Source organism: Rhamphochromis longiceps, linkage group LG10, assembly GCF_057381845.1.
Source record: "Rhamphochromis longiceps isolate RC_006_pf linkage group LG10, R_longiceps_female_GT1.1, whole genome shotgun sequence".
In the NCBI taxonomy this organism is placed as follows: Eukaryota; Metazoa; Chordata; class Actinopteri; order Cichliformes; family Cichlidae; genus Rhamphochromis; species Rhamphochromis longiceps.
Genome location: NC_140566.1, coordinates 23,475,413 through 23,492,365, shown reverse-complemented (window position 1 = coordinate 23,492,365; position 16,953 = coordinate 23,475,413). Strand labels below are relative to the sequence as shown.

Below are 16,953 nucleotides of genomic sequence, written 5' to 3'. Positions count from 1 at the left end.
GACACAAAATTTACAGGGTTTGCTTCTAATACTCATTTCTATGACTGCGCATGAACATGTGCACGTGTGTGAGTATATGGCTCAGCTAAGCTTGTTCCTGTAGTTCTTAGAGATTCCCTTTCTTGGAAACCATTACTCACATCACTTTTCACAATGGCTGGCAGGAAGCGTATCCAAAGGATTTTTAATTAATTTCCCCATCATCATGCTTTCAGAGGTTCTGTCCTCTGCGACCCATCAATTGGCTGCTGTATTCAATGTTGTATAGAGTAGGTTGAAAAAGAAATTCATACCAAACTACTCCTTTCCTTAAGGCCCTTAATGCAGTTTTTTGGTCTGGAGCATTCACGTTTGTGTTAACAATGCCACAATGACATTGCAACAAACTGGCCACAAGATCAAACTGTGCAATGCTTTGAAAACCAAAGAAAACCCAAGAACTACATCTCTGACTCCACAGGCCTCCGTTATTTAAAACAGATCTACTCATACACTTCCTAAATGGCTCAAGCACAAAGAAAACTTTTGAAATAGTTAAATTATCAAGAAAAGTGACAATGCCTATTTTTTTCCTCTCCAGTTTCAGTAGTGAAACTGTCAACCTTGTTCCCGGCACCCCGTGATGGACACTTCCTCCCATTCACTGTGAAAGCCAGCTATCAGCTGTTAAGAAAAACTGATGGCAGCAGGTTAAGCTGAATAACTGTTTCCAGCTTTAGCCTTCTGTTTGTGCGTTCTCATTGCTGCTGCTGTTTGTATACAGTGGTCACATGTTTGTGCTATGTTAATATCACATTTGGCTTAAGCCTGTGTGATATCTGAAATGTTAGCAGAGGAGGCTTTCTCTGCATGTTGCAGTTTACAAGTGAGAACCAGCTGCCATGTCTATAGAGATGTGGAAACATTGTGGTACCGCTGGGATTCTCCCTTTCCTTCCTACATTGCTGTGTGACAGGACTGTGCACTACTCTGAAAAGTAGCCTCATATTTTATCGTTTGGGGGGGTTTTTTGTTACTGATTTTTCAAACATGTGCAATAAGTTGCAACAATGAGCTCATGTGAACGTATTTACTGTTATAGTAACCATGTCGACATTAAACAGGCTTGACTAAGTATAGGCATTATTTATGTAAACTGGTTGCATTTAACTAGGGGTGCTGTCCTCTGCTGTCTGTGGTGGAACTGCACTGGAAATTTGTAGGGAAGTCTGTGGGCCTTGTTGCTATTTTGCTGTGTGAATTGTGGAGCTTTAATCAGAATCAGAATCAGAAAGACTTTATTTATCCCCAAGGGGCAATTAACATACAACAGAGCAGCATAACGTTGAAGATAAAGACAATAAGAACAGGCAATAAGAGTGAGATAATAAATACACAGAATATAGAGTTTTAAAATTACACAGTTTTAAAATTAAAGTAACTGTAACTGTATAATAACTGTAAGTGACTAAAAGTGAATAAAGTCTCGGTAGTATAAAAAGAGTGTAGAGTAGTTTATGTTTCTGGTGTGGGAAATGGTCTTAGTGTGCGTGTCTACAGTGTGTATCCCAGACCCAGCATTGCGAATTTGAGAAGCTGTTTCTTAACTTAATTGATTATGTGTCTCGTTTAGCTCATACCTCTATGGCTTTGGCATATGATTAGATTTTCAAAACCCATTTCTTGAATGAACTTTAGGAAAAATGTACACTTAAATGAGCGTCTGGTACATTGTTACTGTCTGGGGCTGAAGACTGATCAAAGGAGATTTTGATGAAAACCCCTCATCACGTGAGGTGGCTAGTTACTGGTTACTTCTTTTAAAAAGTCATTAAACTTATTATAATCTTTATTCAAATACAAACGATAGCAATGTGTGCTAAAACCTGTGTAAATGCACTGTATGTAGTAGTTTTTCTTTCACTGCTGGTATTTATAGTTGGCAAGGTACTCTGTGCAGATCTGACTACAAGAGTCGATCCAGGTAGCTGATTTTGGTCAAAAGACAGATAACCGTGCGGCAGAGGAGGCTTGTACTCTTACATTTGTGTTTCCTACAAAAATAAATCTGCACAATTGCAGGTTGTAAAATGCACACTTTGCCTTTCAAGTTTTCATTACAATGAATTAATATTATTATTATTATTTTTAGCTTGCTGTTAGTTAACTAAATGCAGCAGTGTATACCTACCATGCGTGCTAAATATTCAAAAGCAGTCTCCGTTCTTGGGCTAATCTAGCTAGTATATCTTTCTTCTAAAGTATTTCGTATGGAACAATTGGCCTGGCTTTAAAGATCTGTGACCTTCGACTGAGAATGCATGACAGGAACTTCACAGGAAGCGAAAAGGTCAGCCAACAGGAGCTCAAGAGTGCCAGCTGAGCTAAAAGGAAACATTAAACTGTGGTGAGACATGCCAAGATACTCCACCCTGAGGTCGAAAACATGCACACACACACACACACACACACACACACACACACACACACACACACACACACACACACACGCACACGCACACGCACACGCACATAAACATGCACATGCACTCTGCCTTGCACGAATGCACAAAACTCTCACATATCTGAGAAGACATGACTTGACCTCTTTATCTACAAGCGTGCCAGTTTTAGCGGTAGTGAGTCTGCTTGTGTCTGAGGGGTTGCCCTGGTGATTTTCCTTGTTGTTAATGAAATTAGTGAAACAGATGTATGGCAACAGGAAGGTGGGAGTGCTTGTCAGGTAAAAACAGTGTTCACAGTTGACTGCAGGAGAAGACTTGACTGTGTTAGATTTACAGTTGGATAGTTGCACAAGAGTAGGGTCCTCTCCTTTTTTCTGCCAGAGAACACAGATGTGTTACTCCAGTAACTGGCATAACTGCCATTAGTTTTGTAATATAAAGCTGCTGTAAGTTTACCATCAGATATCCAGCATTCACAACTTAACTCTACAAGTCTGCTGGCCTGTTTGTAAGTGCAAACATTTCTCTAATGGCTCTGTCTGATGTGCAAACTGGACCTGGATACAGAAACTTAAAAGCTGTGCATGGACACTTTAGAAATATGTTCCTTTGATTTCATATACAAATCAAAACAGATTTTCTTAACTAAATTTAACTGAATAACAAAAAATATTACAGACTAAAGAAATAAAGAAGCATACTAGTACACATATTTAACATATGTTAGTGCAAACCTAAAAATCAAACAATCAAACATACCACTTCTGATCAGAGTACCAGTACAGTTCAGGGACCTGACATCCAAGGGCCAGTGCGGACACTGAGGTGTCTTCCTGTGTCCTAACTTCACTGTGGACCATGAAGCAAGCAAGCACTCGCACACACTTACATACATAATTTACAATTAATTAATGCCCATATGTGCTCAACATGCACTGAAAAACATGGTCAAATGGTATAAACACCACGGAAACAAATGCACACAGAGGCACACACTCACAGACATTGTGATTGACTTCCTGTGAAGTCATGTTTGTTACATAAGAGTGTGTTTGGCTCCTTTTGTGTTTGTCCTGACATGGCAGATACTGCAAACACAAAAGGACAAGCAGACACATGAATAAAGCAGACTGAACCGTGTGTAGCACAATAGGTAACGAAAAGCCACGGATGCACGGACATATACGCAGGAGAATCACGTTTTTGATTTTTGATTTGATTTATCAAACATTATGTTGATTAGATAGATTTTTTTAAATATACATTTGATTTCTTGATTTTAATAGAGGCAGCAAGACAAATTCCCCACTGGGACAATAAAGTCCTACGTTCGTATTCCATCTTTGAAATTCAAGTTTTGTTTGAAACGAGTCAGTTTTGTGACTTTTAGCTTTACTCAAGGAAAACTTCCAAATATCTGCTGGTTAAAAGTGTGATCACTGCTTGCTATTTGACTTACATTGAGAATAGCAGGTTTACCTCTTTCACTGACAAGGAAATTAATGAGCAAAATAGCCGAGGAAGCTAAATTACTCCTTCTGGTTTTGCAATAAGCCAAATGTCAAACATTTCCCTGGAAATAGTCACTGAATCTGTTTCTTTTAAACTTAAAAAAAAAAAATTGAATGAGGCAACAATCCTACTTTTTTTTTTTTACTGTTGCAAAAGTTGTGAGACCCATGAGTCTATAGAGGATAGAATGTCAGCTCTATCTCAGAACAAGCAGAGGTCAGGATGAGGACGGTTTTGTTTGTAATCTGTTGAATATCATACAGGAGAAAAGTCAGTGCAACAGCTTCACTTAAGAGGAGAGAAAAAACAAAAACAAGATTAGAAAAGGAACATCGATAGGAACACTTGGACTGGGAGGAGTAGAGGGAGTGATATGGGAGCAAAGATAAGAATCAAAACAGTGTTTTGCAATACTGTTGTACATCATGCATGCAAGTACGCACACATCCTTCCTTGTGCACGTGTGTGTGTGTGCACGTGGGTTTGTGTGTGCGCGCATGTTGTTTGTTTGTGACTCAAGCCAGCAAATAAATGTATAAAATGTTATTGTGGTGGGGCTGGCCCTTCTCCAGAGGAAGTGCTTGTCTTTGACAATGCTCTCACCAGGAATGCACTGCAGGCGTCCGCCAAGTGGGCGTGTCACTGCTCCGGGGTTGGAAGCCAAGTTTGGTCGGTTCAGTTTTGGCCCCTCCGACACCTCGGGGGACCGTCTCGCTCTGCTGTTGTTCAGAAAGAGGGAAAAGAGAGCGAAAGAAGGGAGAGAAGGAGAGGGTTTGTGTGTTCCTGTAAGCTTAGTTTGTCTAAACCTGAATGTGTGTGTGTATGTGTTTTCCCTTTGAGAGGAGGATCTGAAAGGAATGCAACTGTTCCTTTACACATGTCCACCCCCCCTCAGGCAGCTACAGGGCCTGTTGAAAACAGGCACGCACCCATGACAAACACACACAGACACACACACACACGGAGGTTGAGGAGTGGAAGGAAGTATCAAACTACACCGGCAGAATACTTATCAAGACAGAGGAGCAAAGCTGCCCATTAAGATTCCACACTTTCACTCCTTAACTTCTGCAATAAGAAAATAATAGGATCACAGTACAGACCAGTCTAGAATAGAATAGAAAGGAATCGAGTAGAAAAAAATAAAATAGGGTCGAACAGAAAACATTAACTTGTCCTTCTCTGTAGTAAATCATATAATCAGTACGCTGTGTTAAAGTCAGAGTCCAGTGATGGGACTAAACTTCTCAAACGCCATGCAACATCACGTGGTATAGCCTCACAAGTGCTAAAAAAGAAGAAGAAAAAAAGCATGTGACCAAGTGAAGCGCAGGCCACGTGAAATTCGGTTAAAACCATTTGCTCGGTGGGTTTAATTTGTTTTTCTTTTTATGTGCTGCCCCTTTCGTTGACGCTCGTGAAAGCCGAAATAAAACCCTCCCCTTGGGTTCAGGGTTAGTATAATGGGAGAAGGCTGTACCAGAAAGCAGTAAAGAGGTCGGTGTGGCGGAGGCCTTGGTGTGCTTTAGAGTGGCAGTGCCTGGTGATAAGAGGCTGCAGCCTGGTTGGCCTCTCTGAGGGGAAGTGATGCAAGACAGTAGCTCTTTGTTTAGTGGCATTACTTGGTCCCGTGCCAGTGGTCCCACTGAATGAAACGGGCCGGTTGGCTTGTTTGCTGGCTGGGTAACTGGCTTCATGGTGGACAGGCTGACTGCCCGGTTGACTTGCTGGTAGGCAGGCAACTGTGGCATTAAAAATTGTGGCTAATCTCTCTTTTCTCTTCTTCTTTCTGCCTTTTTTTCTGTCATTGGCCTATTTTGGGCCCATAAGAACACTTAAGTGACGAATTTGGAAATTTTAGATTATTTTATTTTATTTTATTGGCATGCTAGTGAAAGTGAAAACTATTTCGATTTTTTACAATACTTGTCAAGTTGGAAGCTTTCAACAAAAATATAGTTTTATTTATTGCAATGTGTATAATATGTTTATCACAGCTTTTATTGACTGTTTTGGTCAAGCTTCCCAGACAACCTTTTCTCCCTGTTGTCCACCTCCGTCTCTCCCACCAGCTCCCAGTCCTCTCTTCTATGCTATCCCTGCTACTTCCCAAGTGCTGAAATGTGTGTTTTTCTTCAAGCCGCACTTAAGCTAATTTTACTGTCAAATTCCACAAAGGAAAGAAGAGAGAAGGACTGGAGGGGACAGAGGAAGAGATACTGTGCATGTTTGATAGGGGACAAAAATGCACTTGCTATGTATGCAAGTTATATATGAACATGCATATGTAGCCACTGTCTTATTTCATCCATACCATAAAGATAATGTTGATTTATAATGTAAATAAACCTGGTAAATAAATGATTGAGGTAAGGAGAACACTATGGCCTCTGTGTGCACGGGTAAAGAGAGTCTACCTTAATTTAATCCTGATTAATTAAATATACATACATGTCACACACATTTTTCACATGTTTTCCCTTTTTTGTATTTTTGTATGTATAAAACAGAGAATGAGAGGAGTGAAGAAATGGGCTGCACAGAAGAGGAAGAGAGGGAAGTGTGTAACTGTGTGTGTGTATCTATGGGTTGTCAGTGGTGCGCGGGGGTCTGCTTGAGCGCTACACCAGATGTGAAAATGGCTTTTGCAATATGTCATCTAAACAGCAAACTGCAGGGGATTTACTTGAGGTAACTTGAAGCACATAAGTGCGGGAGAGTCGAAATTACAGCTAGCTTCTTGAAAATCTCAAACAGATTCGGAGACCAGCTGAGGGGAAACATCATTCATAGCAGGAAACTGGCATGCGGTTTCCCCCACGGCCTTAAATAATTAGTCTAACATATGTTACCTAAATGCAGATTCACACTGGAAAGAAAACAAAAAAAAGTTGGTTTATCCCTTTAAGTGGTATCTCAGGTCACATCAGTGTGTGCTGATACAATGACTTAGCAAGTTCTGCTGGTTGTGAAATGCAGCCGATAAGAAGACAAATGTGGGATGGTTCAAGTCAGATTATACCACCTGGATGTCACACCTGATGATCCCTTTGTCCTGTGTTATTGCAGCGCAACTTCTGCTTTCAGTGACGCTTTAAACCAGTGCACACACTTGATCACGTGACTAGCTGGAACAAAGTCCCTGGCAGCCTGAGGGCCGCTAGCACATTTTTACAATATACATAGATAAAAATCCCTCTGTTTCCCCGTATTCTCCTTTTATATAATAACAAGGGTTGCACTTGGTTATGAAATCTATTCTATGTGTTATTACATTATTTTGATTAGCCTGCTTGTGTGAGAAAAGACCCACACAACAGAACTACTACAACATGATGATGTGTTTGTGTGTGCTGGGTGTGACGACCTTATTCTTGCGACTGAACAATTACATTGCAAATGAAGCAGAACAAGAGGACCTGAATCTTGTACTAGTTTCTCTCACTTGCACAGCTTAACAACTTAAAAAAAAAGCACTGTAAACATTCAAAAACTTTGAAATATTAGTTTCAACCAGTTTCTGGCTGCTGTCCTTGCATTGTCTTCTGTGGTAAACCCAACCTTTTTGTAGCACAGCAAGCCAAACCACAGCACAAATAATTATTTTCATGCACAGTTTCCGACCCGGGACGGGTTCTTCACTGAATCTAGGCTGTGTCATAGTACTAGCTGATAATAAATGCTTTCTTTTCCACTTGCCTGTGCTGCAGCTTCCTGTGTTGATGATATGTATGTGGCCTGATAGGGTGGAGATGACAATGTAGGTGTGGAGGAAGTCAAATGCAGGTGTTTGCATGTGCGTGTGTGTGTGTGTGTGTGTGTGTGTGTGTGTGTGTGTGTGTGTGTGTGTGTGTGTGTGTATATGTGTGCTGTCCCAGGTGGGTGCTGACAGACCGGCAGGTAAACAGGCAGGTTGGTCTCTGATCTCACCTGTTGGAGCAGACACAGCAGCGCCTGCAGGGCTTTTACTGCGGAAACATCTTCTTTATGTGATGCTGGAAGGCCAGGCCCTTCTCTTCTCTTCTCTTCTCTTCTCTTCTCTTCTCTTCTCTTCTCTTCTCTTCTCTTCTCTTCTCTTCTCTTCTCTTCTCTTCTCTTCTCTTCTCTTCTCTTCTCCTCCTAACAAACTCTGTTGTAATTCATTCACTTTCCTCTCCCAGGTGCATCCAGGTGAACACCCAGTACACGAGTACATGCGCGGGAGGTGGAGGGGTTGGGAGCTGGGGGGTTGCGTAAAGGGAGGAAGAACACCAAAAGGTAAGAGCAGCACAGGTGTTCTGGGGGAGGGGGTTGGGGGATGACAACAATGTGTGTGTAGGTGTGTGTGACAGGAAGAAGCCGTATGTGCTCTGGCTTTATAAGGTGGCGCTTTTGAGAGAAAGGAATGTTACACATCCAGATTATAACAGACCACCCCTTCAAACTAAAAGGAAGTGAGTTTAACCTACAAGTCAAACACACATTTAAACCTGCACACACACACACACACTGCAGTCATCAAGCTCTGATATGAATTAAGCATCCTGACTAGTTCCTGTCTCATGTTACGTCGTCCTGAGGGGTCTGCGGATCATTTCCTGTTCCTTATGTAATGTTTTCTTTCTGTTTAAGGTCATACAGATTTATTTGGCCTTTGCTGCTCTACCAGTGTTTTATAGAGAGCGACCTATTCAGACACAGGAAGGGAGACCTCGGGAATTTGAACTGTTGAAATAAAGAGACTAAAGCGCCTCGCTGGTCTTTTACAGACTGCATAATGTTAAAAAAAAATCTTCAAATTCAGCTTATAAGTGATCGGTTGCTATTGTAAGCAGTTAAAAAAAAACCCCACATACAAACCTATCTCCTGTTTAGATATGTGCATGTGATTCACCAAACTGTTTGGTAGCAGATGCTTTCTGGTTTCATTTGTAGTCCACTTGTAGCTTGAGTTCTATTGAACTCATGTATGTATGTCAAGAGCAAAAAAACCCCCAACTGTATTTATTGAAAATCATCTAGCTCCAGATTGAGGGTTTCATTAACTTTTAAAATTCACCTTAGGTTTGTAAACAGTGACCGGTAGATGGAAATCTTGACCTACAGAAGCATATCAACCTTTTTGGGATGTACACATGCAGCACTACTGTGAGTAATGGGGTTGGTGCCCAAGAGGAGGATGCTAGGGACAGGGTCAGATCGAGGCAGATGATCCGCTGTGGCGACCCCTAAAGGGAGCAGCCAAAAAGAAGAAAACGATTAACTTTGAGTAGCGGAAACTTTGGGTCAGAAATGAAGCAGTATATAATATATTTTTTACATTGAAGTAGTGGCTCAAACTGTGGGGCAGACCCCACTAGAGGGGCATAGAGCCACTGGGGGGGGGGGGGGATAATAGTTTGTTGGTGCTGCTATCTTTATGTCAGTATAAGTCAACTTTTTTAGTGGTAATAATTCATATTAGTATAAATCCTCTGGGTTTATGATCGTTATGATGGCACGGTGTATAAGTGTGTGTCTGTGTTATGTAGTTGAAACAGTAACGACACAAACAGCTCGGTATATTTAACAATATATATTTCCATTGTCAATGTACATTCCATTTCGACATAAGCTTTCTTCACAAACAAAAAGTTGGCATCTAAATAAATACTATATAAAATAGAACTTCAAAATAAATATATCTATAAAGGGAACCTTTTATATGAGATTTTTGTCTTTTTGTTATATCTACACAAAACAAAAGCACAGATCTTGTTTCTCAATACCCAACAATGACATTGTAAAGGTATAAAAGAATGGAGTAGCATCACCCAACTGTTTGAGACCTTTCCTCTTGTTTGGGTTTAAATAAAAAAAAAAAAGAAAAAAGGAAAAGAAAAGAAAACCGTGTTCACAAATGAATGACACACAGGGGGATTGGTGTGTAAAAGTCACAGCGTAAAGAAAAGGTTTTAATGTTTGAGCTGTTGGATGATTATTCCACACCTTAAACAGGATAGCGAGCACGTGATTGTATAAAGCCAACATGAAGTTAGGAGCATTGCTTTTGCAGTGATGGAGCTGAGTAACAGCAAAAGAAGAAAAGAAAAAAGGCAGCAACTGTTGGAAATAAATGTCCTCTGGTGAGAAGAGATGGCGCAGAACACAACTGGAGAGGAAAAACCAAGTCGAGAGTGAAAGAGAGACAGACATGTCTTTCCATGTCTCTGTGGTATGACAAGTTTATGCACAGCAGCTGTGTTTGTCAATCATGGAAGGTCAGGGATGTTTGTTGGGCAATTTCTCGGGGCAGGAAAGAGAGAAGCGAGGAAGAAAGAAAAGCAAGAAGAGAAAAAGAGGGAGCTGAAACACCGAGGAGTAACGGCAGGAAATGGGCTGATGGGGGTAGATTGTGCTCCCTGTGTGGATTCAATGAGTCCACAGTCTTTAGGACTCGGAGAGGAACCAGGGAATTAGCTTAGCCTCTCGACTGCTAATGAGCCATGGATAGCATAAACAGCAGGAGTTTTTTTTCTGCTTCTTCTCCTTTTTTTTTCTTCTTTAATTTATTGCCGGGCACACTTTTCTAAATCAAGTGCTAGTAATAGAAACGTCTGTTATTTCTGTTACCCCTTTCCCCAACCTTCTTCTTGAAACTCTCCTTTTTTCCTTTTCCTCACAACCACAAAAACATCGTATTCTTACCCTCAAAATATATATCTAATATATTCTCTATATATTTTGTACTGAATCGTAGCTATAATGTACCATGCAATCTTTCAAGGACATTTAAAAGTGTCTTCTAAAGAACACAAATGTTGTGAAACTATTTACAGCAAATAACATTTCACCTGCATAGCTCTAGTACTAAATATATTGTCAAAACATTTGTGATTTTTGCTGCCCACCTAGAGACGACCAGGCATTTGCCCGGTCCCGCGACCAATCCCATTTTGGCACCTTTTCTCTCAGGCTGAATTGCTAGGTTTTGAAAATATTGCCTCATACATTAAAGACTAAGGACCATGTGTGTTTTTTCCCTCCCTTTCCCCCCGTCTGATAGCTTTGTGCAACTAGACAAGTACAAGTAAAAGCAAAGTTAGGCACCCTAATGAAAGTCACAGGTCCGATGTGAAGCAGAGATGTGTGTTATGGAGTCGCAAAGACAGTACGCTTTTATGCCAAACGGAAATGGCCATCTGTATTAAAGGGCAGCCCACCTTTAATAATGACCAGCTGCCGTCAACACCACGTGGCCAGACTGGCGTGACTGTGATCATTCTGACAGGAAAAGCATGCTACTGTATAACAGCTTCCTTTGGCAAAGTCCTAAAAATGTCACGCAAGCCACAAAAATAGACTTTAAGAATTAAAAAAAGAGGCTATTCAACGTATGCAGCTACGTGGCATAATGATTTAAACGTGATGAAGACGCTCTGTGTGTGGGGGCAGTGGGGTGGGGACTAAATGTAGTGCACACCAACGTAATGTGAGATAGCTGAGGTGGTTAATACTGTGCTTTAGTACATCCTTTAAGGGGTTTGCGTCTTCCTAAAAAGGTTGTGCAAGTGGCAGGTTTACTCTACAAAGGCTGACTGCAGACATACACAACAGCGACTTTGCTATGCCTTCTCTTCCCCCTCTTTGCTCTCTATCACTTGCACCCCCTCTCTTCTGGAAACACTTTTTTCTGGCCAGTTTGTCTCTAGCTTAGCTTACTCGTTTTAAATGATTCACTCTTGCCTTTTTGCCCCTAAATATTTCTTTGCCTTTTTGTTTTTTTTGTGCAAAGAGGAAGTAGACCAGGCTCTTAGGCAGTTTAGTAATCAACATGCGGTGTAGGCCAAGTTCTAGAGAGGATTACTGTAACTGTCCCTGAGAAGGTTGAGTGTACTTTACTTTTTTTTTTCTTTAAACACATTTCTCTACTACAAATCGACTTCTAGTACAGTGGGTAACCATTAGACTAAAGCATGCAAGTCATGACATGCATTATGTCAAAGGTGACTGGTGAACAGCATTCAAAATATTTGAGAATGTCTAGGCTTCACCACCTCGTAGTGGAAAACACACTGTAAGGTGATCATCTCAACTGCTTATGCACAATACATGGTGAGAGTTAAGGGGAATTGCTATTATTTTAAAGTCTAGAAAGGTTTGTTTTTACAGCTCCACTCTGGACATAAAAACTCAATGGAGATCAAATGTTAGCAATACCAAGGTAGCATCTTTCAGGTGTAAGAGAGGGGAAACGCTAAAAGATTGGTGGCCACGATAACCTTGGAGCGAGTGAGTAGTTAAAAGTGTTAGTTTCACTCCTGCAATGGCCTGTCATTGAAACCACGCTATAGATAATCACTTGTTTTCATGTTTAACGCTGGGCTGTGCTTTTGGGTTGGGGTGGGGAGTGGGGGGTGGGGGCTAAGTATAGATATTAACCATCCATCAATAATTTCTATGTATTCTGTGGATCAGCAACCAGCTTCTGTTTAGTAAGCATTACAAAATTAGCTGAGAAATATTGAGCAGCAGAGAGGTACAATGACTTTGTGCCTACGGCCATCTTCGCAAAACACAAATACCAGTCCCACAAGCTTGTCTCTTGTTCTTTTGTCACTCTTACAAAGAAGAACAAAAACATCTCAGAGGGCCTGTTGGCTATTCCTACTTGCCACCTCCCTCATATAAGGCCCATTTTTGATCATACACCCTATTAAACATCTTTGTACCTTTGTTTTACATAAGTCATCTTCCAGCAGTTTAACGGGATAGTTTAATGGGTTGGTGTTGGATTGTCCAATCCATAGAGAGCAAACAAGTATGGTATAGTCCAGTCCACTTTTTTTTTTTATTTTTTTAGCAAGGTCACCACCACACAGTTTGGTCCACTATCATGATCCCTGCTGCTGCTTCTCCAGAGTGCCAGATTTTGCTTCTGTGGCTCCACTTTTACACACGGGGACACTCACACCGCTCTGTGAGTTTTTACAGCGGCAGCCAGGCCTGCTAATATTGTCATAACATTTCTGTCCCAGTTTGGCTAGGCCCATCGCTGGTAGATAGCAAACCAGGCAAGGCAGGACGAAAGAAAGGGCAGCCATGAAGGACCAGCGTGCACAACAGTTGGCCTGCGAGCACGAGCAGGGCTTGTCGGCACAGGAGCCCTCATCATCCTCGTCTTCGGTGCAGTGGTAGAAGATCCCTTTGACCAGGCACATGCAGGTGGCGGTATCTACCATGCTCTGAGCAGAGCACAGGCACTCCTGGTTGCAGACCCAGCAAGAAGGAAGGGTTCGGGGAAGTGTGCATTCTGTGCACCTGCACTTCCCACAGTGCTCGCAAAGAAGGAGGTGCTTCTTCTCGGTCGGAGAGGAAGGAATCACTGCCAACCCTTGCTGACCTCCAACGGAGCATACACCTCCCACAGGCATCTTTGCGGACTTGAGGTCAAGGGATTTAGAGGAGGAGGAGCAGGACGAAGCAGAGGAGGAAGAAGTGAGGACCTTAGATTCTGAGGAACTGAAGCAGCCTGGAGTTTGGGTAGTGATTGTACTGATGGGGCCGGGGTGAGGGTGCAATTTAGGGTGGTGGTCCACTGTTGGAGTGGGCGCAGCGTGTTCCAGCAGCCTCTGGTCAGATGAGGTACTGCTGCTGCTGCTGATAGAGCTGGGCCTTCCACTGAAGGAAATCCAAGGGTGGGTGGTGGTGTCCTGATGAAGGTGGGGCTCGCACCTACTATGCTGGGGAGGTTGGTGTTGGTGATTGTGATGATGGTTGTGGTTTGCACCAAGAAAGGCTTCTTGATTCTGACCTAGCCAGGTGATTCTTGGGTTCAAAGATTTCTGGCTGGGAGGCTGCTGAGAAACAACAGCAGGGCTGTCAATGTAATCGTTCTCCACGTGTGATGACTTTATCTGGTCGATGGGGTAAATAGTGACAGGGTGCTGAAGACGACCATAGGGCACACGACTGTCCAGCAGGGGTTGAGATATGAGGGAGGAGGACACTCCGGGGATGTGGTGGGGAACCCTGGACTCCATATGTAGGCTGGTGCCTCGACTTCTCTCTAAAGCAGCATTTAGCAATACTGCAGAAACAGATACAAAAGAGACATTTAAGACTAATCTCATCTTAAAATATAAAAAAAAATGGCAATAAACTAGAGAATTAAAGATGGTTAGATGTCAGATCAACACCTCTAACAGCATGCGAACGTGACATTTGATATAAGTAGTTCACTTCACAGAAAACAAATACTGAATCTTTAAAACAAGTCTCTCCATAGAAATCTTTTTTTTCTCCAGACCGGATCTTTGCAATTATTTGAATGTAGAGTTTCCAAACCATGGTGATTTTTAGACTGAATACCGACAGGGTATTCAGTCTAAGCCTCCTCCATTCTAACTTTGACATTAGAACAATAGAAGTTGGGCTCTCACTGCCTCCCCTCCAAAGAGCAGGGAGCACCAGAGAGCAGGGTTTGCATGCAAAAGACTCAAAGATGCAAAACAAGGCAAAGTAACAAGAAGGTTGCCAGAAAAGAGACTTCAACGGTGACTAAATGAATGCAAGAGGCAAAGGAAATTAGGTCTTTTTATAGAATCACAGCTATTTCATGTAATACAAGTTGACCTAATGTTGTATTTTTAAATTTGATCTGTCAGTGTGCAAACTGCATAAACACGAATCTGAATCAGAGATCAGACCCTGGGATTTGTGAATGGGGCTGATTTTATGAACTGCAGTTTTTTGTGAATGGGCTGCTGGCTGCACTCGGTGTTGCAAGCATGAATCAAGACGCTCCAGTCATGGTGAGGCTGAAAGAAATCGGTTTCATCCGTTTCATCAATGAGCGCTCGGCAGATTTATTTTATCCATTTTATTTACATATATATTGACGAAAAGCAGCTCACCGACCTACTGTCTACAGTATTCATTTGGGTTACCTTATAACAAAATATACCGACGAAAAAATCAGCTTGTTCAGATCATTTTCGTTTGATTATGCTCGTCTTGTGATTTATTGGGCTTGCGCACATCACCCAGCAAATATATACATCTGTATTATTTTTTCGTAAATGTATCAGTGGTAGACACAGCTTTGCTTGACCGTCAGCTGTCAGTGTGATTCTCCCATTCCTCATATTTTCAGAAGCCCGGTTGAGAAACCTGTTGCGACATAGCTGGCACCGACACAAGCGCTTGTGATCGTCAAATCTAGACTATTATAAGCTCCAAGCCGGAACTATGCGTGTGCAAGCCCGAATGTGTGCGTGTGTGTGTCTATGTGTGTGCGCGTCCCTCCCTACATGTCAATGACTGAGTCATAAAAACCGGAGGCGGCAGCTCGACTTACACAAATAGCATGTTTATATAGGCGTTATAAGCAGGTATTCAAACAGTTTTTGTAAAATGTCAAAAAAACACACAAGCTTAATAAAGGAAATGGTACATTGCGTGCCACCAGACACGGGAATGTAGAGTCGTTTTGATAGGCGGCTGTTCGGTGCGTAGCTGTGTGTGTAAAGCTGGACATTATACGTCCACGGCACTCAAAAAACCAAAACGCAAAAAACAACAACAACAACAAATGCATTGTAGAAAATTAATACAAGATTTGTCGCAGCCAATGGGCTAAAACGAAAAAACTAATGGCATAAACACCTGACACCATCGATGGCGTGCCAGCCAGGCAGTCGCTGCAGAGCGAGAAGGACACACGCAACCGAACCGCCCGAGAGATAAACGTACCTACAGGCTTTGGAGAGAAGGGCGAATCACGCAGAGATTGAAGTGTGGGTCTGCCCCGCTGCTTTTTATTGTGTCTTTGAAAAAAAATAAAGACAAGGAAAAAAAAAGGGGGGGGGGGGGGGGGGGATGTACGAAGCGATGCGACAGCCGCTGAAATGCGTATTTGATATTAAAAAAAAGAAAGAAAAGAAAAAAAGCGGCGGTTTGGACTACGCGTCGTTCTCCATCTCTGATACCTTCACCTTGCTTTTGGTCCGAAGTCGGTGGTTAAATATTGACCTAAACTGCAAACCCTCGGAAACAGCTTGTTGCAAAATAGAATTTGCAGGAGCGTTTTAGTGCACGCGATTGAGTAGACTGAGAGGACCAGTCAAGTGAAGGCAACACTGAACAGTACCGAACAGTTTCTCTTTACAGTGACACACTTACTAGTTACAAACATCTAGAGATGAAAGAAAGGAAAAACACGAGAGGTGATCACTTACTGTTGTTTCAGGATACAATTTTCATCTCTCCGCTGCGCGCGACGTTTACGCACAGGCTTTATTCCAAGGCAGCGAGTAGCTCCAGGAATAATGGATAAAGATAAGTCCAAACTTTACAGGGTAATAAGAACAAGGTATGGGGACGGCGAACTGGTGCCCCGCACTATTCTCCACTCGCTGGTGCATAAAAGACGACTGCGGTTGTGGACTCGGAGCTTTGGATATGATGTTGCAACCACCGAGGGGGAGGGAAGTGAGTTTTTATGAATGGGAGGGTAGAGGAAAGGAAAGGGACGGCACTGCGCAGATGCCTGGTCTTTTTTTCTCTGTTTTTTTGTGAATGGCAGGGCCGCGCGACTGGGGAGGGCTGAAATGCGGATGTTACATTTTTATGAATGGGGAGGACTCCGAATAGCATTGCGCAGGCGCCATACCTACGTTTTTATGAATGGGAAGAAATAGCGAATGAGGCGTGTGTGTAAGAAAAAGGAGGGGGCGAGGAAATGAGAAGGAGGTGGGGGTTTTTTTTTGGTCACAAGGGCAATGTCAGGCCTGATTTACATAAAGAGTGGGCTCTGATGTCCCCCCCACCCTTTTATCCCCCTAATTTATTTATATACGAAGCCAGCGATGCTACATGTTGTTATGATTATAATATGGTAACAGAAAGGCGATAGAGCGGAATATGAGTGGGCCAAATCTGCAATGAATTAATTAATTTTTTTTCATTGAAGGCAGATATGATCTCTGGTATTGATTCTGACGAATGGATGGCGACCTGTGTCTAATGGAAAACATGC

The 16,953-nt window shown here is 42.2% G+C and overlaps 1 protein-coding gene across 1 annotated transcript; it reads right to left on the bottom strand.

The window, feature by feature from the left end:
* Positions 1–10,189: 10,189 nt before the first annotated feature.
* On the bottom strand, positions 10,190–16,513 carry spry4 (sprouty homolog 4 (Drosophila)). The gene is made up of 2 exons (XM_085421028.1): positions 16,154–16,513; positions 10,190–14,004 (listed from the first exon to the last, which is right to left on the bottom strand). Exon 2 carries the CDS (start codon positions 13,955–13,957, stop codon positions 12,809–12,811), a length of 1,149 nt encoding a protein of 382 aa, XP_085277154.1. The 5' UTR covers positions 13,958–14,004; positions 16,154–16,513; the 3' UTR covers positions 10,190–12,808.
* Positions 16,514–16,953: the final 440 nt, after the last annotated feature.